The sequence below is a fragment of the Heterocephalus glaber genome, unplaced genomic scaffold (genome assembly GCF_053883595.1).
Source record: "Heterocephalus glaber isolate CG9 unplaced genomic scaffold, H.glaber_assembly_v1.0 deba00001428, whole genome shotgun sequence".
NCBI classification, from domain to species: Eukaryota; Metazoa; Chordata; class Mammalia; order Rodentia; family Bathyergidae; genus Heterocephalus; species Heterocephalus glaber.
In genome coordinates this window covers 18754885-18778258 of record NW_028258293.1, presented here as the reverse complement: position 1 = coordinate 18778258, position 23374 = coordinate 18754885, and the positions used below count along the sequence as shown (strand labels likewise).

At 46.7% G+C, this 23374-nt stretch overlaps 1 protein-coding gene across 3 annotated transcripts in view; it reads right to left on the bottom strand.

Annotated features, from left to right (window-relative positions):
• Window positions 1-23374, bottom strand: part of Galnt18 (polypeptide N-acetylgalactosaminyltransferase 18) — a 343509-nt gene that overhangs the window by 85263 nt on the left and 234872 nt on the right. For all 3 annotated transcript variants that reach the window (XM_087211670.1, XM_004851426.3, XM_021263800.2), the window contains 2 exons: window positions 3931-4114; window positions 2276-2473 (listed from right to left, as the gene is read on the bottom strand). In XM_087211670.1, the coding sequence (XP_087067796.1) occupies window positions 2276-2473; window positions 3931-4114 (382 nt within the window). The remainder of the gene's footprint in view (window positions 1-2275; window positions 2474-3930; window positions 4115-23374) is intronic.

The window sequence follows — 23374 nt, the reverse complement described above, 5'->3', positions numbered from 1 at the left end:
TATGTGAAGATATCTTACTGATTGATTCCACAGGGTTAGCAAGGTGTTCTTTGACTAGCAGTTGATTTGAAAGAAATTTATCATGTGGATCTTCTTAAAGAGATCCCTGGGGGACCCAGTGAACAATCATCTCAAAGACATTCCTTTAGAACACAGTAGAGGGTATCTCTGGACTTTTTCTATAGCTTACACCATGTGTAAGCAAAATGCTATAGTACAGCTCCAAAGATAACAGAGCCAGGATACACAAAATAGATTTGTATAAATTACAGTTTCTGCAAGACTATTCATCCAGGAACACGACCAGAAATGTTCTTCCAAAACCTTTTCATAAATGAAATTTCTCTCAATCAAGTTTCTGATAAAAATTGAGTAATGGGAAATGTGAGGTTGAGGTGACATCCTCTAGCAAGATCCTTGAGTGAAGTTTTACTGATTAAGATCAGCTTGGTATACTTAGAGATGAGCAGAAGAGAAACAGGTAATATCAATACAGTCTTCTGGAAGAAGGTCCACTGCATGTGGCATCTTTCCCTCCCACAGTATTTAGTCAACCAGGGGCAGAAATGGGCCACACCAGTTCTGAGCTCAAAAGTTGCCAACTAGAGGGATGATGACTAGCCACAGAGCCTGGCTGACCTGAGAGGATCCTGGCTCTTTTCTCAGTCTTGCTCTCCTCATCTTATAAAACAGGGATGACAGAATGAGTTGTCATTAGGTTATAATAAAGACCCAGTGAGGCTATGTGTGTCAAAGGCCCTTGTTTATAGGAGGCTCCCAGTAAATATTCAATAACTCAAAAGTGTGGCATAGACCTCACATATTGGGTAACTGATATGGTTTGTATATGGTTTGGGTTATGCCACCCAAAGGTTCATGAGCTGAAAGCTTGGTCCTCAGTATAACAATATTCAGAGGTAGTAGATTTTTAAGAGGTAAGACCTAGAGGAAAGTGATTAGATCATGGGGCACCATACTCGGAAGGGATTGAAGCAGTTCTGGTAGGATCAGATTAGTTCTTGAGAAAGCAGGTGGTCATAAAGCAAGGCTACCTCACATACTTGACCCTTTTTGGATGCAACTGTTTCCTTTCCTGCTCCTGGCATGAGATGCCATCCACCTTGTTATAATGCATTCAGAAGGTCCTTCTCAGAGGCTGACCAGGAAGGTCACCCAACCTTGGACTTTCACCTTGTAACACTGTGAGCTAAATAAACATCTTTTCTTTTAAAATAAATTATATAGCCCCAGGTATTTTGTTACAGCAAACTAACAGACTAAGAAGGTTACAGAGGTAACCACAGGAAAGGTAAGCAGGTTCTCATCCATTCTAGTTTAAACATGAGTATCTTCTTTTACTTCTGGCGAGGAAAAATGTGATCTTAGGTATTCATCACCTACTTTCAGTTGTGTTTTTCATAATCTTTTTTTCTCATGCAATACAAAGCAACATCATCTTCTAATCTCCTCTTTCATTCCAGGAACTGCCCCCTACAGGAACCCATCTGTCATCAACACAGGTAGAAACAAGGCTGGTGGGGACTGGTATGCAGGAGTCCTGACCTATAAAAGTAGATGCTGCATAGGGGAATAACCGAGGGGTCTAGGAAGATAGCAGCAAAGGCAGGAGGACTTGAGATCTTTGAAATGCAGTTTGATGCCACTTTTGTTTGAGACCTACAGGATAAAACTCAAGCAGCATCGAGGAACACAAGTCCCGTGGGTCTGGTCTGGCCTCTCCACCTGTCCACCTCATTACTTGGCGCTTCATGCTTACATTTCTCCTTCCAGTCCCTTTGAACCTGCTCTATGACTGTGAACTTCACATATGGGTGTCCATTCCCCACCTAACCATCTCTTACTACAAACAAACACAAATGTTTTACAAATTTGTGAAGCATTTCCCATTTCTCTACTTGCCATCCACTCCACCTGCATGGTAAAATAATTTTCCATTCTGATTATTTTGTCTGTCTTCACTAGCCTCCAGACTTTGGGGGCTGGGAACCAAATCGCACAGCTAACACCTTGCAGGTATCCCTGGTGATATGTCCAAATGAGTAATTTTGAGGCTGTAAGTGGATTCTGTGTGCCATGTTGGCTCCTTTAAAGTACATGTTGGGAGGCTGTTACAGTGACTGAAGATCACACTGAACTCCTTTATACCTTTCCTCCACCCTGACATCCCTGGAGTTTGGAGAATAAGTTCTGAGTAGGGAGGGGAGCCCTGGTTTGGAGGACAAGACAAAGAGATCCACAGGCAAGAATGCTGTACCTGATTGGGGCAGTGGAGTTCTCCAGCTTCCACCAGGCCTTGGGAGGATTTAAGTAGCGGCACCACAGCTCCCAGTCAAAGCCCTGGGCAGCCAGTGGGTACTCTTCTATCTCAAAGTTGTCATATTTAATGTTATCAAAGGATGGTGAGATGATCCGCTTCCGATTCTCCTTTATTCGGGTGAGTACTGGTTCAGCCCTGTGCAGGAGGGAAGGAGAGAGGGGGTGACTGCTTCCAAGGTGGACAACAGCCAGATTAGCATCTCCTGAAGGTTCATTTCTAGCAGAGGGAGAAAGGACCACTGGGTCATCACTAATGGAAGTCACACTGCCTCCCACGCACTGAGGACTTCCGGGTTGGCAGGTACCCTGGCCACTCCTTCAGCATGTCCAGAGCTGGCCTAAGAGACCCTTGTCCATCTGTTGCTCTCCCTGTCTCCATACACAACAAAAACCAAGACATAAAAATGAAGAATAGAAATGAGGGAAGAGATTTGAGGGTCCAGGGGAAGTTTTCAATCTGGGCTTTGATTTTGCTAAAATTCAGTGTAAAAACCTGGAAGAGAGACAGAGCATGGTGGCAGAGTGCTATCCCCAAATATCTAAGGAGAGGTGGTACATCCAGGCCTCCCCAGGGAGCCAGGAGGCCCCTTTGGGCACCACACAAACAATGTGTTTGCAGACAGGAATGAGAAGCTTCTCATTAATAATACATTTGCTGCATAATTGTTTATTCAAATTAGCTTGAAATAATAAGTGTCCCTCTCCTACTCTGGTCATAAATCCAGTGAAAATGCCTTTTAAAGAGTCACAAATGGCAAGCAGGGACTTCAGCTATTAAAAAATGGCTGCAATGCTGCCTTGATTTGGGCCTGTTATGCTGGAATCCAGCTCTGGCTATGTGCGTGCCCCACTGCCCTGCAACTCTTCCTGCCAAAGTAACCGCCTCGCCCAGCTCCCCAGAGGCAGAGGCTGGCACTGTGGAGCCAGGAGGGAGTGGAGCCCAAGGCCATGAGGCAAACGGGAAAAAAGGGCGGGAAGCTACTTTTCCCAGCTGCACAGTCATCCCTGGCACCTGTTTCTCCCATGACCAAGCAAAGCCACACACAGGGGGCTGCACTATATCCCCTGGCCTGCAGAGAAATCAGCATCACGAGCCTTATTCCTTCTTGGTGGCAGACCCAGGCCTCTGTCAGTTCCCTTGCCCCACCCAGCCCTAGCAGCCCTGACCAGAGAAGAAAAGATTTGCTGAGATACTTCACTAGTAGGGAGAATCTGAGAATGTGAGATCATGTGCTACCTCTGGCCTGGAATTTGCAGAAGCCCACACAAGATGAAGTCCCCACTGCACAAGGTGAGACAGCTGTCTCACATCTGCCCCAGTGCTGCCATTCGGGGTGTTGGAACTCTGTCCTTAGCCTGCAGAATCTCTCTGCTTTGGCCTTAGCACGTATACCGCTTCCTGGTCACACCTCCTGGAGGACCACACGCCTTATAGCACCATACCCTTAGATGCCATGTGTGGACCCGTGGACCTCCAACCCTCCAGCCCCGTTGTTTGGGTCCCTCATTCTCACATCTCACCTGTCCCCCGAATTGTCTAACATGCTTTATGCCCCCATGGACATCAATGTGCCCCTCTCCCCTGACACTTACCAGCCCACATTGAACTCCACATGGGCATCAAAGAGCGCCACCACAGGGGCAGTGGCTGCCCGCCAGCCGCTGACCCTGGAGCGGATGAGGCCTTCCTGCTTGTTGTGGCGCACGACCTTGATGAAGCCTGGCTTCTGGCTGTTCACCTTGTCCACGTACTCCGTCAGCTTCTCCTTCAGCTCCTCTGTCAGGGAGAAGATGCAGTCTCAGCATAGTGAGGGGCAGGGCGCGGAGGGGAAATGAAAACACTCACCTTTTTGTGTGAGCTGACTCCCCAGAAGAGGCTAGAGGGCCCACCCCATTCCCCAGGTCTTATTGGGTCTCCAGGTAGCCAGAACAGCAAAGTTTCAAAGTTAAAAACAAAGAGGAAAATGATCTTCATCTTTCTATCAGGTGGATGGCAAGAGCAGGTGCCACTCGGCTGCTGCCTGCTGTCACTGAATCTGGCTCAGCACACAGTGCCTTAGCATCTCAGTTGTCATGGCCCTCAGCAGCAGCACTGAGTCCTCAGCAGCATGTGACAGCACAGTGGCCCTGTTCATCATGGCAGCTCCGACAAGGTCTTAGGATACCTCATCATGGGTTGGGCAGAATTTTAAAGATGGTTTTGAACCAATAACCTAATCATCTACCCCAGGAGACCATAAAGAGTGAGACGAAGTACTCTGTGTGTGTGTGTGTGTGTGTGTGTGTGTGTGTGTGTGTGTGTGTGTCTTCTTACTAGGTATTGAACCTGGGGCTTTGCACTGAACTACATGAGACAGGATCTCACTAAGTCACTAAGTTGCGCAGGTTGATCTTGAACTTACAACCCTACTGCCTCAGTCTCTCAAAATGTTGGGATTACAGGCATATGCCACCCTGCCTCGCTCAAGTCCATTAATTGGGGCACTTCAATGACTAGATGTTCTTATTTCTTCTGATCTTCAAATGCCAGGACTCCTGGCTTCCATTCACTAGTGTAAGTAGACTTATGTTAAGGCCACACAACAGATCAAATCTGTCTTCTATATCATCACCCTTTAGAGCTGAGGACCTTCTTAAGCCCTTGTTAAGGATGGCTCTAGGTCAAGCATCTTTAGTTATATTTCCTTATATCTCATGATTTCAAGTTCTTTTATCAACATGACCTTCCCTCTAAATATGTTAGTTTTTCTTGAATGTTTTAAATTATATACCCAGGAGCTGACTTAGTACACTTGATATAAACTGTGCCATACAGAATACCAGAAACTTCCTTAATCTAGAATCTATGCTCTTACTAATATAGTCTAAGGTCCTATCAACTCTGCCTTCTTTTGACTCAAATTAAGCTTGCTGGAAACATATATGCTTTTTTTTACATGGTGCTACTAAGTCAGGCCTTCTTCCTTCCAGGTGTTCATGGATGCACATGTATGTGGGTATGTGTGTGTGCATGTACAAATGAACTCTGTGAACCAAAATGTAGGATGTTACATTTATTCTTATCTAGCTCAATCTTTGTGAAAATTCACACCATTTCTCTGGATGTCAAACCGTTCTTGTCCTCTGGTTCTGTTAGTCATTGTCTTAGTTATCTAACTTTCAGATTTCCAGCTTCTGCAAAGCAATGGGCAATGAGGGCATGGCCTTTGTTGTCATTCAGGCTGTCCTTTCAAACAATGTGACTCTTGTCCTATGTAAGGGCCAGGTGTTCTCATTTCAGCCTGGAAAAAACTCAGCTGACTTCCGGGCTGCAGCTAGCATGCTGTGTGTCTCACATCAGCCTGTATGCAAATGACCTCGTGATCTCCAGTGGTCACTGTCTCACAGCTCCAGGCTGGAGAGCTGCATAACTCAACACGCTGTGTGCCCAAAACTTCAAGCGTGGACACCAGGAGGCTCTTAAGGTGCTGACTCCTTCATCACTTCAAAGATTCATCCTCTTATATTCACCTTGAAATTTTAAAAGGAGTGTGTAAAGCCTGGTAGCTGTGTTCTTGGTGGTGGCAAGTGCACAGAGCTTGGAGGGAGGACTACATTAGTGTCAAATGCCCTGACAAAGAGCCCTTCCCTCTCCACCCCGGGAAGGCCCACCTGCCTCCTTCTCTCCCTCCTCACCCTGCTTGTGAGATGACTGCCCATGGGGGCGGGTCCCTATTTCTAAAGTATCAGTGAGAGCAAGTGGTCTCCCTGAATCCCCATCCTTGGGTAGCCACCTTGCATACTGACTCTGGCTGGATGGACCAGTGTCACACAGGATGAGACAGGAGGCTGCTGTGCAAGGTCCAGGCCTTGGGATGCTTGGCAGCTTTTGTCTTCACTCTCTGGCTGTCCCAAGTAGGGATGCCTGAGCCAGCCTCCTTGAAGGTGTGAGGCACAGGAGTTGCCAGTGATTTAGGCCATCAGCGGATACCTGGGAGAGCCCAGCTGATACCATAACACCACGTAGGACAGAGACTAGTGGATGAGCTGCTGAGAGATCTCAGCCCTTGCTACAGGATTCTGTGGCAATGAACGGTTGTCATTCCAAGCCACCGACTTCTGGGATGGGTTGTTATACACAACAGTGTCTATGACTCTGGTGTGGTACTGGGGTTAGAATAAGAGTGATGCACAGGAAATGAAGTTGTACACAGAAGAGCCAACTTTGAAGCAAGATATGAAAGGTTTAGCTGCTTGTAAAAGTTGCTACTCTTTTGTACCTCTGGCCTCTGTTAACAGTGACCTAGGATAAAGGTTTTGGTGGGCCAGTAAATGGGAAAGTCTGTTGCTCCACTCATGTGCTACTGATTAGAAGAGGGATTTCCTTAGCCTCGACCAACAACAACAATTGCTAGAGAGAGAGGAAGAGAGAGGGAGAGAGAGAGAGAGAGACAGAGGCTCAGTCTTTGCAGAGTATCTTTGCCTAATTAGGTGTTCGTGTTTTTCCTCAACCTTTGTGAATTGCCAAAGTAAGGAAGATCTGTCTCAAAAATACTTCTGCATTTGCAGAAAACTTGTTTTCCAAGATATTGCCTGAAAAGAAAATATATCCTGTTAAGCATCTTGTATATATAAAATACCTCTTGGAAGTAGCTCCAAAAGATGTAAAGACCTTGTCTTTTTTTCCTTATATCACAAGCACATAACTGGTCATAGTTCCCTTTTTGGTAGTGCTGTGAGGAAGCTCAAAGACAAATACAATGACTAAACACAAGCATTTAATAAGCATTTTTATTCCCCTTTGGTAAAGGTTTGATTTTCAAGATTTGACTTAAAAGACTGGTCGTCTTTTCCTTTTTTTCTATGTAAGCAAGCTTTAATTGTTTTTTATATAAATAATATTTCATAAAGTGTCATAGGAGGGCAGGACAGGAGCATAATTGTGACAAGAAGGGGGAAGCTTTGTTTCGGCTATTTTTGTGTGATGAGAAAGGAGGAGGTATGGAGTTTGCTCTTTGTGATTGTGCCAGATTTAGAGTCAGCTCTGAGCTGTGACAGCCAGTGTTGACAAAGAAACACAGTTTACACCCTGCATGAGGCCGAGTGTCCTCCTGCTCCAGTAGCTCCTCCGGGCCTCTCCTGCTGTCCACAAATCCCCACTCTGCTGACATTGGAGAGACCTCTGTAAGGCAGCGCTCCCAGAAGCAGTGCTGATGAGACATGAGATACCTTGCCTCTTAGGAGGGCACAGGCCACGCTCCACATCCCCAAGGAAGTGTACCCCTGGGGCCAGCTGAATGCAGCTGAGAGGGGAACTCACCAGTCTGGTCAAATAGAGCCCTTCCTTCCCATACCGATGCCCTGCACTGCTCCCCTGTGAAGCTGCAGCTCTGGGCCACCCAAGGGAGCCTCATCAACTGAACAGGAGGGGCTGGCACCTGTGCTGTTAATCTGATTTAAACACTTAATGGGACACTCAGATCTCTTGTATAAAGGAAACCAAAGGATTATGAGTTGGTGCCTGAGGGGGCTTAGCGCTTTGGAAGGGAGCCGCACAGGAATTTTGCAAAACACCCTGCCGGGCTTCACTGAGGAGAGCCTTTCCTTGCTGGAGTGAAGGAGGAAGCCACCCACTCATTCCTTTGCTCATTTATTCATTTACAAACACGGAGCCCTTACAATGTACCAGGTACTGATTTAGCTGTTGTGGCTATAGCCGTGAATGAGACGCTCTGCAACTAAGTGTTTGTGTCCCCCAAATGCACGTGCTGCAGTACTAACCTCCATGTGATGGCATCAGGGGGTGGGGCCCATGGGAGATAAGTCCTGTTTGTGCTGCTGCAACAGATTACACACACTGGGTAACTGTTAAAGAGCAGAAGTGTGTGTCCTTGTAGTTCCAGTGTCTAGGAAGGCCAAGAGCAAGGTGCCAGCACCTGGAGACTGGGGAGGCCTTCCTTGCTGCTGTCCTCTCCTGGCAGATGGAAGGGCAGGCTGGTTGAATACTGTGTGAGGTCTTATAAGGGCTTTAATCCCTTTCCCAAGGCAGCAGCCCTCGTGGCTTTATCACCTCTGAAAGGCCTGCCTCTTGTACTATCACATTGGCCACATTTGAATTTTGAAGGGGGCACCTTCAAACCATAGATGCCCTCGTAAGTGGGATTAAGGCTCTTCTAAAAGGGACCTCAGAGAAAGGGCCCCTCTTTCCACCATGTGAAGATTCAAGGAGAAATGGGCCATCTGCAACCTGGAAGAGGGCCCTCACAAGATCCCACCCATGCTGGCACCTTGATCTCAGAGTCCAGGCTGCACAACTGTGAGAAACAAACGTGTCTATTGGTTATAAGCCCCCCAGCCTATGGTATTCTGCTCTAGTGGCCTCAGCTGACTAAGACACACACAGTCCTCAGGGAAGTTTTCTTCTAGATATCTAGAAAAGCATGTTACAGAAGAGGGACAGCAAACAGGAAGTACATGGCACCCTCATCTGTAGGAACAGCCCTCAATCAAGTAGGGCTAGAAGTTGGGGGGTGAACAGCCTATGCATAGGTTGAATTGCATACTCCAAAATTCATATGTGGAAATCCTAACTCCAATACCAAAGAATGTCATCTACTTGGAAATAACAGCAGATCTAGTTGGTCAAGAGGAGGTATGCAGAGTGGCAGGGGCTGCCCAAATATAACTGGTGTCCCATGTACTGGAGAGAGTTGGGGACAGATACACACAGAGAGGGAACACCCTGTAAAGATGAAGGCTGAGATGGTATCATGCTTCCAACACACCAAGGAACAACACAGATGCCAGCAAACACCAGAAGTGGGAGGGGTCAGGGAGCAGATTCTCTCTCACAGTCTTGCCATCTTGATTCTGGACTCCTAGCCTCCAGCACTGTGAGGCCCTGTGCATGGGTTAAGCCACCAGTCATGGCAGTTTGCTACAGCAGTCCAGGCAACAAAGGTATCCAGCTTCCTCAAGCCTCAGCTGGGGTGATGCTGAGGCAGGTTCCACACATCTCCTGGTGGTGGTGATTACCACGAGCACGGAGCCACTGATGCCCACGGTGCCAGCTTTCTTTTCCCTGTCTCAGAGCTTCATGGGTTCACTACTGTTTCCTGGGATCATGGACCAGATAAGTGACTGGCCCTATGTCCTGCCTCAGGCTCTGCTTCTGGAAGAACCAACCTAAGACGGTATGATGTACTGGGTAGTAGTCTAACACTTTGCAGTGTATATTATCTCAGTCAATCCTTTCAACAACCCTGTACTACAGCTACTGTGATCATCATTTCATTTTGAACAGAAGACACAATGTAACTCATGTAGTAAGTGCCGAAGACAGGATTTAGCTCCAAGGAGTCTGTCTCTAGAGTTGGTACTCTTCACTTCTGAAATCTTAAAAGCTAGCTTGCATAGGAACCAGCTCATTAAAGACACAGCTTCTGAGGTACCACCTCATGGAGAGTGTAATTCAATAGATCTTGGGTGGAACCAAGAGAGTCTGAGTTTCACACAAACTCCCTATTATATTCTGACAGGAAGCCAAGCTTGGTTGCAATGGGTGGGAAAAGGAGCCTTCTCTGGAATATGCATGGTTCTAGCCCGAAAAGGAAGAATCAGACTCAATCTGAAAAAGACTCCCCACTACCTGACCAGATGGTTTTTCTCATCATTACCCCAAATCCTTTGGTTCCATTTGTCTGCAAATTTTTTTATTTTCTAGCTGCTTTTCATTTCTTTGTATCATTGTTCGGTTAGTAAGCTTTCTGTTGCTGTGACAAAATACCTGAGAATATTGGCTTAAAGGAATAAAGGTTATTTTGGCTCATGGTTCTAGAAGTTTCAGTCCATGGTCAATTGGTTGGCTCTGTTGTTTGTGCGTCAGTGGCAAGGTAGAACATCACTGTTGGGTGAAGCAGAGCTACTCACCTCATGGCAGCTGGGAAGTAAAGGGGATGGGGTGGGTCAGAATCCCAATATCCTCTTCAAGGGTATGCCCCAGTGACCTAACTTGCTTAGACTAAGCCCCACTTGCTAAAGAGTCCATCACCTCCCAACAGTGCCATAGGTTGGTGATCAAGCCCTTAGCATATAGACCTTTGGGAACACTTAAGATCCAAGTTACCTCTGAATCTGTTCCCTGCAGATGTTTTGGATTATCCTTTGTAGTTCCCCAGCTGCTTCATGCATAGGCCACTGTTCTTTGTCCTCCTGTGGTCACCTCTCCTCCCTAGCTCAATGCTGTCCCTCAAAGCCCAGTCTGGATTACAGCTTGGCCACCCCTCCCTCTAGCTGCCTGGGAGAAGATGATGAACACCCTGCCCACCCCCACTGAGAGGTGCTAATAATTGCTAGCCTCCAATAGCACTAATTTAGAGATTAAAAGCACAGCACATTTCTGTTTACTCCATCAAGAGTGAACAGTTGCTGGTCTTCCTCAGATCAGAAGATTAACTGGCTTTCCTCTAAAGCCATTTAGGGCCATTGAAACACAAATGCTATGTCAACACACTTTAAAAGAGAGATTATTCCTAAGGATGCAATAGTTGTCAAATCTATTTGATCATTCACAGCACATGTGTAGCTAAAGAAGATAGAACAGAGATTCCACCCGTTCCCACCCTCCGTGATTATCTAGAGGGGGGCTCTGGACTCAAAGGGCCCTGCCGATGGGTAATAGTGAGCTGGCAGAGGGCAGCTGGGCTCCCAGAACAGACCAAGCTGAGCCCAAACCCCAGGGCAGCCTCGATTTGGATTTGTGCCTCTCTCTCTCTGTAATATCATTCTACACAAGCTTTCAAACCCTAGCAGTTTACAAATGCCTTCCTTGGGTTCATTCTTCTGTCTGCTACACTTAACACTGCGCTTCTGTCCAGCTTCTTTAATAGCTGCACTTCTTCAAAGTCAATTGATGCTGAAGGAGATTTGGAATGGCCATAAATAGTTCCCCTCGCTCAGGAGGCCTGACCTGGCCATTTATGGTAAGGACTTAGAGGAAGGCGCTGTCAAGGGGCCCCACAAATGGCTATGAAGTGTGACTACAAGGTCCAGGCACAGAGGATTACAGTCCCTCTGGGAAGTTGCATTAATTCATTCTCATCAAGTTATATAAAGTCCCAGAATTACCAGCAAATAGCTCTTTCATGTGTTTCTCGGTCGTCTCTTTGGTATCACAGTGGGCATTATGACCACCCAAACCTACTATAATCAGGTACTCCAAATGTAACGAGGTCTCCAAAGCCAAGCCCCCAGTGCCCACTGACACTTTCTCCACTGTAAAATGCTTTATCCTGTGTCTTACAACAAGATGGTCAAAATGGTTTCTGAAGATGGTTAGGGCAGAGAACGTGAAAATGATTCTGGTGGTGAAGGACGTAATGGGTTTGAATCTCTCTCTCATTAAAACACTGCCACCTCCAAAAAAGCCCCTTGATTTCTTTTTTTTTTTTTTTTTGCTTAAATTCTTTTACTGGTACATTTTAGGTATACAATTCGTTTACATTTATCATTGGGTGCTTGTAGCTGTACATGATGTATCTTGGTTCTTATTTTTTCCCCATTCCCTGTGCTCCCTTCACCCCCTCCACTCTTCCCTATTTACAAAGACTTTGTTGCCATTTTTTCCTTTTCTCATAATTTTTCCTTTCCCTTCTTTCCTTTCCCTTTCCCCTCCCAATTTCCCTACCCCTTTGGACCTTTTCTTCCTATTTCAAATTATCAGTTATTTGTTTTAATTATTTTAATCCTTATTTACACTTTCAGTTTCTCACCCTAGAGAAACTATTCGGTATTTATTCATGTGTGTCCTATTTATTTCACTTAAGGGTACGGCCTCAATATGCATCCATTTAGCTATAAATGTCTCTAGTTTCTGGTTCTTTATGGCTGAGTAGTACTCCATTTTATTAAAAAACCACATCTTCTTTATCCAGTTTCCAGTTGATGGGCACTTGGGCTGTTTCCAAGCTTTAGCTATTACAAACTGTGCTGCTATAAACATGGGTGGACAATATCACTGTGGTATGATTCTTTTAATTCTTTTGGGAAGATCCCCAGCAGGGGAATAGCTGGGTCAAATGGGACTTCCAGTCCTAGTTCTTTGAGGTATCTCCATACTGATTTCCACAGTGGCTGCACCAGTCTGCACTCCCACCAACAGTGGAGAAGGGCTCCTTTCTCCCCACAGCCCCGCCAGCATATGTTATTGGCTGGTTTCTTGATAGCAGCCATTGCCAATGTCTACAGTATATATGCTCCCATCACTGCCGATTCCCAGCTGCCAACCTGCCACTGACTGAGCTGGGAAGAGCTGTGCAAACTTGGAAAGGATGTGCAGGATCTATCAGCTTACCAGGATCAGAGTCACCCGGCACGGATCTCATGCCCAGGGCAGGCCTGTGTGCCGTTCCCCACTCTCACGTGATGTATGCTGTGCTTAGCTCTTCACATCAATCCATCCTACCCTCTCTCATTCATGCAGCAATCACATACGATGCACATATGAAGTGCCACACCCTTCAAGACTCTCACCCCACTACCACCCTGCAAACAGTGACAGTCATAGCTAATGCCCATTTACTTAGTGCCACCTTGGCAGGCACTAAACCTACCTTAGTAGGTACCAAACCTACTTCCTATGTTACTCATTCAAAACTCTCAAACAATCCTAATACTACTCAAGATAGAGAGTATTATTATCCCCATCCCATAGACTAAGCAATCCTCAGACCATTACTTAGTGTCACAGATCTGGAAGCAAACCCAAGTAATGGCTTCAGAGACCATTATTTTCTTCAAATGACAAAGGAGAAAAGGATCGAGGATCAGAGACTTCAAGTACCATAGTCAGAATGGCACAGCAGGAAAGAGAGGAGCAGGGATTCCAGCTCAGCTCTGCCTGACTCCAAGGACTGCTCTTTTTCTCTCTGTCGCAGGCTTCTCAGGGAGCCACACATCTCAGGCCTTACCTGTGGCTCTTCCTAGGGCCAGGGCTCTGTGGCTCTCTACTCATCCACTTTGAGGAATGAAAATGCGATTAGTGGACTAATAGAAATCAGTCGTCTTCATTGATTTAATGACCTTGGAGGAGGGCCAGCTCACCTGTGCACTCCCTGGGGCTGGAAGGGGGACCCCATCAAACAAAGGTGGGGCAATGGCCCAGACACTGGGAAATTACTTAAAGGACAGAAAGGACTTCTGTTCTTCCTGTGGTTTTCAGCAGAAACCACAAGATTTATGAACAGTGCCCTGGTGAGTGCTTGATGCCAGCCGTGTCCAGGCAGGAGCGGACACTGCTCCAGCCCAGCTTTTGCTGGCTCACAAGCCCAGAGTAGAACCCTCCTCATGAGCTTCCAGGGGGACACGGCCAGAACTCAGAGCCTGGTGATGCTGCCACACAGCATCTAACAGCAGGCTGCACCCAGCAGGGAGCAGCAGAGTAGGTGCCCCAGAATGCAAAGGGGGTTCCAAGAGGCGAGGCCCCTCCTACCTCTGTGTGGTGCTTGTGAAGGTCTAGTTACCCCTGTTGGCTAAGCCAGGGGCCAATCTGAATTTGGGTGCTGACTTCTATTTTTACGCATGACTTGGAGAGTTTAAAGTGTTACCCAGCTGAGAAACTTGATCCTAAAATCTCATGGTTGACAGCCCAACAGTTTATAACTAAGTCCAAAACTTCAAGAGTCTGAGATTCCTAGAGTCTTTATCAGTTACCAACACAGACACTAATTCCCATAATTCTGAGATTCTTTGTCTAAGCATCTGTAAATGCCAGACTAATGGTTGTATGCTGTGTACCCCTTCTCCCACACCCCCAGATCTGCATTTATTGATGGCCTACAAGGTCAAAGGTCCCTGCTTACCCCAACCTTCTCTGCAAGATTCTGTGCTCATGATCCCAAATACACCAACGGTACTTGTGCCTCAGTGCCTTTGCACTAACTGCTTGCTCTTCTGGCTTCATCTGACCCAATTCAGAATCTTTAGAAAGTCTTCCCTCTTCTGCAGCTCTCTCTATTGGGAGGAAGGCTGAAAGGAGGGAGGAAACTGCTTTCTCCTTGGGACACAGACACAGGGGCTTGAAACATGCTCCAGGCTACCAGTGAGGAGCAGTCACAGGTCCTGAGCTCCAGTTTCACTGCTGCAGCTTCTAGCACCCTCAGGAGAAAGAGTTAAGGCTCTCACAGGCTGTGAATCAGCACTCCACTTCTGCTTGGGCTGTGTGACTTCAGCCTCAGCCTGGCTGACTCATGTAGCAGGGCCCCTGTGGCTTCACACACCGATGTACACCCCAGAGAAAGCATGGTGTTCTGCAGACTCGGGGTGTCTACATGATGTCCTTTCCCTCGGCTGGCAGGGCATCTCCAGGCAATCTGTTCCCAGACAGAAGCATCCGTGCAGGAGCAGGTGGTTTGGCAGAACCCAAACATTCTGCTCCCAGCCCTTCCATTTTCATTTCTTTATGGAAAGATGCCGAGTTAGTTTTACTAGAAGGAAACTGAGGCTCAGCACACATTGATTTTTTCCCCAGTTTGCCCAGTTAACAAAGGCAAAGCTCACTTCCTGTTCCAGAGGCTGGGACTTCCCATCTTCCTCCTGGAGGCCGCTTTTGCCCTTTCCGAGAACAACACATGCTCTATCCCCTTGAAGGGCAGTGAAATAACAATGACACTCTGTTGTCTTTCTCAAGTGGTCCCCTGCTGCACACTGGGATTGCTGCTACATCCATTTCTTTTGTGGATCAGCCAGAGCCAAGCAAGCCACACCCCTGTGTCGTGTCAACCATGAAGTCTGGGACATTTTGGGACTCACCTCCTTGTGTCCTCACCCAGGCCCATAAAGAAGGCCATATTAGAATCCCAGCTTCACAAGAAAACAGACTCCACTTCCCCAGCACCACACCACTGATCCAGATTGCATCTGTCCAACTCTAAGTCCATCACTAGCATCTCATCTGGGACATGTGCTTCTCATGGGGCCTGGTGGATGTGGCATATTCTGGCTCCTGGGAGAATTCTCCTGTGGGCTGAGCAGTCACTCACTGAGCAGGTGTCATGGAGCTTCCCTCCCATCCCTCCCAGCCTGAGCCAGGGCTCTGAGCAGACCTGGAGTCAGAGTCTCCACACTGCCACCGAGGCAAAGCCTTTCAGCACTCAAGGTTCTGGTGGAGGCTTAAATCCAGGCTTGGGTCCCTGGCCTCAGAACTGCTTGATGAAATTTATTAATTGCTTGAATCTGGTTAGGTTAACACTGGACCTCAACTATAGGAAAAAACACTTGTGGATGAACTTTCGTTCATCTGTTTAAGGTTAGAGTACATGCTAAGAAGACACCTTTGCCAGCATCTGAACCTGAACGGCTGACATTGGCCTCTTCCTGGCCTCCAGCCCAGGCCCACCCAAGCTCCTCTCTCTTCCTCGGAGGTTACCAAAGGCAGAGTCCTGGGTCCTTGAGGTGCTCTCAGAATACCAGACATAGGCAGCCAGTGCAGGCTCAGCCAGTGCAGGCCAGTCACCCAGACAGGTGATGGGAATGCCCTCGAGAGAAGACACCTTCCGGAGCCTTCAACCTTTGCAGCTAGCACCCTGCCAGCACATCTTTTTGACAGGGCTTTCAAGCATCACTGATTTTTCTCGAGACCCTTATATTTCAGGAACATACATCATCTTATCCCTCTTGGGAGATTTGCTTTAGAAAACCCAAGAAATATTACTTCCCTGATAGACATGCCCCCAGATATTGGAAATATTGCTCCCTCTCACTTCATGTTCCTTTTGTGTTCCTTTAATTCTTGTGTTTAAATGGAAGATGTGTACCAAGCACTCAGCCTGCAGCAGGCCTGGTGCTAAATGCTGGGGATGTGGAGTAAGTCAGAGTCCTCCTCTGAAGATGCTCACAGTGTAGTGGGAGGAAATAATTAAATGATAATTTTAGTGCATGGAAATATGTTCTCAAAGTGGTTGTCACAAGGTGCTGTGAAAATGTAGCACAGGAAGAGGTAGGTAGCCTCTACAGCAGGCTCAGGGAGGCTTTACAGAAGCCTCCTGGATTTGAATTTGTCTTGAGGGGGTAAATGAGGGAGTTTTGCTAGGGAGATTAAGAAGACATGAAAAACCATCTGAGGTAGAAAAGCACAGAGGGCAAAAAGGCCAGGAGGCATGGGTGTGCACAAACATGTTTGGGAAGTGGTAAGAGGTGCCACCACGTAAGGGCTGTGGCTGAGTGTGAAGAATAGGTTGAATGAGGGAAGAAGAGGCTGGGTGAGTGAGTGGCGGGGAGATTATGAAGAACCTTGAAAGATGGGCCAAGAAATATTAGGAAGTCTTAAGAAAGCTTTTATTTGGATCCTTCCCACATAAAGGTCTCTGAGAGATGAGCTGAAACATCGGGAAGGACTTTTCATCAATTTGATAACTTAAAACTCTACCGTAGCAGCAGAAGCAACTGCCCAATTCCAGAACCCCGATGATGCGAGGTTTGGATGTTACTTTTTTCCACCCTCTAAGTGGCACAAGGCCTGGGTACCTCGCTGAGCTTCAATCCTCCCTCAAGACTACACTATTGCTAAGAAGAGTGTGGGACTCCTGCCTAAGACAGCATCTACACAGAGATAGGCTGGCTCTGGTGCCTTGCTAGGGTTCTTGAAGCACCTCCTGACCGCATCCTGCCACTGAGATTTGTTCCTCTTCTCCCAAGAACTTGATAAGTAAGACAAGCCAGGTCAGATAGAAACACTCACAGATCACCCCAGTGCAAGGGCAACCTGGCCCTGGAGAAGGATCAGACGTGGTATCCACAGAAAAGGTTGGAAGAGGACTTGGTGCAAAAATGAGGGTCTCCAGCTTCAGAAATCAAGCTTCTTGTCATCTTTCCCGACTCATTCACTAAGCAGAGGTGTGGAGGACACAGGACCAGACAAGCCCCCATGTAAGGTTCAGGCCCTGCCTGTCAACCTGAGCCTGGTAAGGTTCCACAGAGTGCTGGATTTGGCTGGGGTCCCAATGTCTCTAGGGCAGAATTGCAAAGCAGGCTGCTCCAGACAGATAGAGGCAAAAGCTTGGTGATTCATCGTGAAGTGGGTGGGTCTAACTGGAAGCAGAGACCACAGCCCCAGAGAAAGCAGAAGAAAGGGAAAGAATGCAGGGATGAGTCTGTCTTGGTGTGGTATGTGGCTGAGTCTGGGCTAGGTGCTTCATCTGTAATAGCTCATTCACTCTTCACAACGAATACCTGAGATGGGGAAACAGACCCAGAGACTGTAAAGAAGGCAAGGTGGCCTTTTTGAAGGCAGCACTAGATCTTCTGGAAGTGCCAGTGGGATGTGTGGCCAAGACATGCACTCATTGTACCTGAGGGGAAAGGGAATGAACCTACAAATCATAAGGGGGCATCACCCTGCAGAGTAGAGGGGATAACACAGAAACAAGGGAGAAGAAAGGAGGCAGGGAGGAACAGCAGAAAGGGCATCAAGTGACTCCACTGATGGAGAAAGGGAACCAATTCTGGGTGAAGGAAGCAATCCTGGTGTGAATGAGGGAGAGAAGGTGCTGAAACACTGGGAATTGTGAGAGGAAATGCTAGACCTTCTGTGGGGACCAGCCATTGTCATGAGTGGATATATGTGTCAACCTGCTCCAAAGAGACTCCTAGTGCTGTGAGTCAAGGACAGCAGTTAGGCACTGATGTGGGGACATTGTCAGGTCAAGGGGGAGGGGCCACTATCCAACCATAACTCACCCCCCTGCAAATTGTTGATCTGTACAAGGCTGAACAAGCCTTGACCATTCAAAGTCTTCCATCTTGGCAGGAAACTGAGGAGCTCAGATAGCAGAATGGCCTTGTTCTCATTTTCTCTGAATGAACAAAGAGCTGGCAGGACCCCAGCCGGGCCTGTGGGTGGCGCTCCCCAGGAGGTTGGGCTTTCCTGATTCTGGTCTCGGATCCATAAATCCAGATTAAGAAGGGTAACAATTCAAGAGGTCAGGCAAAGGGAGTTTGCTGAGAGATTAAAAGAAGCCATCAACGGAGAGAAGGAATAGGTGGACTGGTTACCATGGAGAGCAGCGGCAATGATGGAGAAGGAAGTCACATGTGGCAGTGACCCAGGAGTCAGCTGAATAAACCGTGGAGGTGAGGAATGAAAACCAAACTTCCCAGAAGTCTACATGGCAACATGCACAGTGCTGGTAATAAGCGAAGAGAAGTCAAGGCTGGAAGCCAAGCAGGGGAAGATCTCACGGGCGTCATGAAGATTTGTGTGTGGGACTTTAGTCAGGAAAATAGTGCTGTAGGGGGCAGTTGGGCTTCTCTCCTGCCTGGCACTACCCGACACAAGATTGGAAGCGTCTGGTGAAGCCAGAGGAGGAGAACATTGAGGAGAGCTCTGAATTTCTGATCTGTAGCTGGTGCTCTGGCCAGCTGGAGCAAGAGGGGCTATTTCTGGCCCAGGTGGCAGCCTCACAGGGAGGCATGTGGGAAGGTTCTTGGCTACACAGGTGCCAAAGGGAGGCTTCCATTCCCCTCAAAGCAAAGCATTTGACAACTGGCTGAGCTACAGTTTCCTCTCCCAGTGGCTGCAGGGAAGGACGCTCTGGCTGTCTATGCTTTGTGCCTCTTGGAGATCTGAGTATCTGATAAAACCCATGGGCTCAGTCCTATGAAAAAAATGCACGCACACCCCCAGGCACATACAAATACATAGATACCCTTTTGCCTGTTTTAGTCTCCCAATACCATTTATGCTTCCTCTAGGACTGAGGCTCTATTTAAAACCAGTTGCTCTTCTGGGCTTGTCAACTCCTATCAACCATGAAGAAAACGACTGGTGAAGTGGAGAGTTGGAAACTGCAGAGGAAATGCCCACATCTTTGTGTGTGTGTGTGTGTGTGTGTGTGTGTGTGTGTGTGTGTGTGTGTGTGTGCAGTGCCCAGGCTTAGTAGACAGATTTTGGGGTGGATGGGAAAAGAGAGCTGTGATTTTCTGGACTGCAGGCTTTGGCAGGAGGCTCTGGGAACCCAAACTCTGCCTGTATAACCAGTGAGGACCCAAAACATAAAGAAATGGCAGAGGGACTCAAAAATAGGAAAGCCAAAAGGACTCTTCAGGAGCTCCTATTCTTCAAAGGTCATACAGAAGAAACAGAAAGGAGATGCAAAATTGCCCTTGACTGGGCTTTGTGAGAGCAAAGACGATCAGTGAGCAGGGACCTCTGATGAGGCCAATGGTGTAATGTGTGAGATGCTGGAGAGAAAGCACAACTCCTTAGCTTCCCTTCTTCACCCACCCCAGGCCTGGGAGCATGATGCTCGACTGGAAGGGAAGAGGAAGGAAATTAACATTTATTAAATAACTGCTAGGTCCCCACAGTGAAGTGTTCCACACATTACGGGCATTATTTAGTCTTCAAAACAACCCTGAGAGGAGCTATTGGTATTTGGGTTTTACAGATGAGAAAGCTGAGGTGTCAAGCAACGTGTCTGAGGTTGCATACTTAACAAGTAGCAGAGGCTGCATTCAAATGTGGATGTGTCTTTCTTCCCAGTGTATTCCTTCTTTGCCCACTGCACTTGCTCTTTCAATCTCAGAAATCACAGCATGGCTCCCTGGACAGCAGGCTGAACTGGAGGAAGAGATAAAACCAGCTTGTGGGCCAACACTGAGCACTTTCTAAGCACGCTTCCCATAAACTATTTCACTTATTCCTCACAACAAAGTTATAGGGAAGACACTTTTATGCCCTTTCTTTTGAAGGTGAGAAAACCAAAGTACTCAAAGGCCTCAGAGAAAGTCTCCAGCTTATACTTGGCAGACCCAGGATTTGAACCCAGCCAGTAGGGCTTCAGTCCTGGGCAGTTAACTGGTCTGCTGAAAATGAGCATGAAGAGAGTGCCTGCAACCTCAAGGATCTCCAGTCTGCTCAGCCACAACCTAGGACACCAGGGTCTAAACTGATATGTGGGAGAAAGGGCTGGAAAACCACATGAACACATGGTGTTTTATCATCAACAGGGAAAGGATCATTCACACTAAGACAATGAGATTTAACATAAGCACAGGGAGGATTTCTTACGAGAGTTAGAAAGATGTCTCAGGCATACAAAAGCAGCATTTGCAAGCATGCTGACAATGGCCAGACAGTGCGTGCAGGCTGAAGGAGCCTCTGGGTCAGGATGAGCCGAAGCTCAAGGCAGAGAAGTGCCAACCCTAAAGAAAGGCCTAGCTGTGCACTGAGTGCTTGGGTCCACAAAATTCGTATGTTGGAAACCTACCCATCCATGTGACGGTAATGGGGTGGAGGGCTTTGGGGAGGTGGTTAGGGTTAGATCATCTACGCATGAGCCTGGAGCTGTCACGAAGGAAGGAGATTATTGCTCAGAGTCATGAGAGAGCTTGCTTCCTCTCTCTTTTGAGGATACAATGAGGTATCTACTCTCTGCAACCAGGAACAGGGCCCTGCCCAGAAGTGGGCCATGCTGGCACTCTAATCTCAGCTTACCAGCTGTCGGAAACTGTGAGACATCAGTGCCTGTTATTTCAGCTACTCAGCCTAGGTATTTTGTTATAGCATCCCCAATAAGACAGGCCCTGAGAGTCAACTATGAGAGGTCCTTCTTTCTGAGAAGAGCAAGGAGTAAGGTTGAAAAGGAGTGGGTTTTGAGTACCTGCATCACCAAGTAGTGGGGTTTTATCAGAACAAGTCAATGAACAGATTATGTTTCTTTCCCAAACAGTCTTACTAGTGCTGCAGGCCAGGGGCTTATGTAAGTAATCATGATAATAGTAATAATAAACAGTAACAATACAAAACTTTGAGGATTATTGTAATATAATGGATGCATAAACACATTTCTGGAGCCACACTAGCAGGGTTTAAATCCCATCCCCTCTTTCTAGTGTGTGAACTCAGGCAGTTTGCTCTGCCTCACAGGTTGTGTGCTCTAAGTCCTAAAGTAAGAATAATAACAGAAACGACTTCATAAAGTTGTTGTGTCAGAGTTAATGCATCCTTTAACTTTTAGAGAAAGCTCTTAGAAAAGTGCTGGCAGATACTAAGTGCTCAATCTGTGTTAGCTGCTGTTATTATTGTAAGTAACATTTATTGAATACTTTAACATATGTCAAGTACAGTGGTACCTTAATTCACAAACTTAATTCTTTCCATGATTGTGGTTGCTGAATTCTGTTTGCATATGCTTGGAATTCAGTTGCAATCAGAATCGTGGGACAATGGATCACTCCTGAGACAAGGCCATGAAAACATAGTAGTTTGGTCATTTTTTTCTTGGATCACTCAGGATGAAGCAGCTGTCATTGCGTAAGATCTATGCAAATCCTCCAGCCCTATCAGTGATTCAGATGACTGCATCCAGAGCTAACTTCTTTACTGCGGCATCCCCCCACCTCCCCACTCTGACATTCCTGGATTCCTGGTGCTCAAAAATTGTGTGTCATAGTAAGTATTTATTGTTGTAACCTTTTAAGATTGATTAAGATGACAACAGATAACTACAGCAGATAACTAATACAGTGATCAGGAGAGAAAAATCTTTCATATTCTTTAGGAAGTCTGCAGACTCAAAGTGATGTAAGTGAAATCATCAGAGGCCAGAGAATGCATACATTGTCTAACAAAGGTGTATTAGTCTCTGTGGTTGCTATCACAGACTAACATAGATGAGTGGCTTATGAATAACAAGAAATCACTCGGGGTTCTGGAGGCTGGGAAGTCCAAGATCAAGGTCCTAACAGATGGTGATCTTCTTACTATGACCACACATGGCAACAGAGGTGAGGGTACCTTTTATCACGGCACAGTCCAATTCCACCTAATCATCTCCTCAGAACCCTGCCTCCTTTCTTCTCCTTGTCTTTGTATTATCCTCTCTATTCTGCAGGGTGATACCCCCTTAACAATTTGCCATTACACTAGGAATTAGGTTTCAACATATGAATGTTAGGGGTCTATAAACTTTCAGCCTTAGCCAAACATATTTGCCACTCAGTTCCAGCTGGTTGATATTGAATATTTTTCAAGAGAAGCCAGAAACCCAAATATTTTGGTGAGAAATTTCCTTATTTTTAATATGAATACAAATTTTTTAAAAAAATAATGTGCTGAAGACCAAACAAAAAAATGTACCAGAAAGCTACCATTTTGAACCATCTGGATTAGATGCTGGAAAAATTGGGGCTGGATGTTTACAAAATCAAGTGAAATGGTCATTAATTGAATGATCGTGTCCAAAGGGATTGATTTATGGCTCGACATCAAAATGGAGGTTTTTCTAGCAGCAGGCCAAAGGCTTTGTCTTTAATTCCACCCCAGATACGTTTTTGCCTCGATAGCTGAAAGATAGGGAAGTTACACTCATTCGTATAAGTGGCTGAAAAGAAGGTGGGGGAAGTGACAACAGGTACAAAACAGTTTTAGCAAGAGGGAACCATGGGCCAAATTGAACAAGATAGAATTTGACAGACATGAAATTGGAAACTCTACACCTGTGCCCTAAACTCAAGTGCACAAGAGAGGAAGTAGAAACCAAACTACACATATTGGCCCTGAGCCAGTTCATAGGGGAAGGGATAGAGCTGGAAGTGAGATTGGCCTGGGATAGGTGGTCCAGTCAAGTCCCAGAAACAGATAGGACAATGAAGATGAACCACGAATATGTGGCTTTGAAGGAGCCTGGCAGCAGAAGGACTGGAGGTCCCAGCTTCTGGTCAGTGCCAGGGAGCCAAAGTAGGTCTGCAGGTGTACCTAGGGTAGGTATGGCATGGATCCCAACCCAGAAGGTTGGCAGCCAGCAACAGCTACAAATGCAGAGGACTCTCCAGCAAGAAGAATGGTCCATCTACCTGGTCCAGGCCTTGGATACATGGGAAAAACAAGCACTCAGTTTACAAAGGCCAGCAGCCATCAAGCAAGTTGGGATCACTTCCATTAGTATCTTTTAGTTTTGCTTCATTAAGATGCAAGGAGGAGGGGAGGAAGAGAGAGATTTGGAATGATGCCCATGATGATGCGTATCGGGAAGCAGAGGATTCATTTCACTGTGTTCAGTAC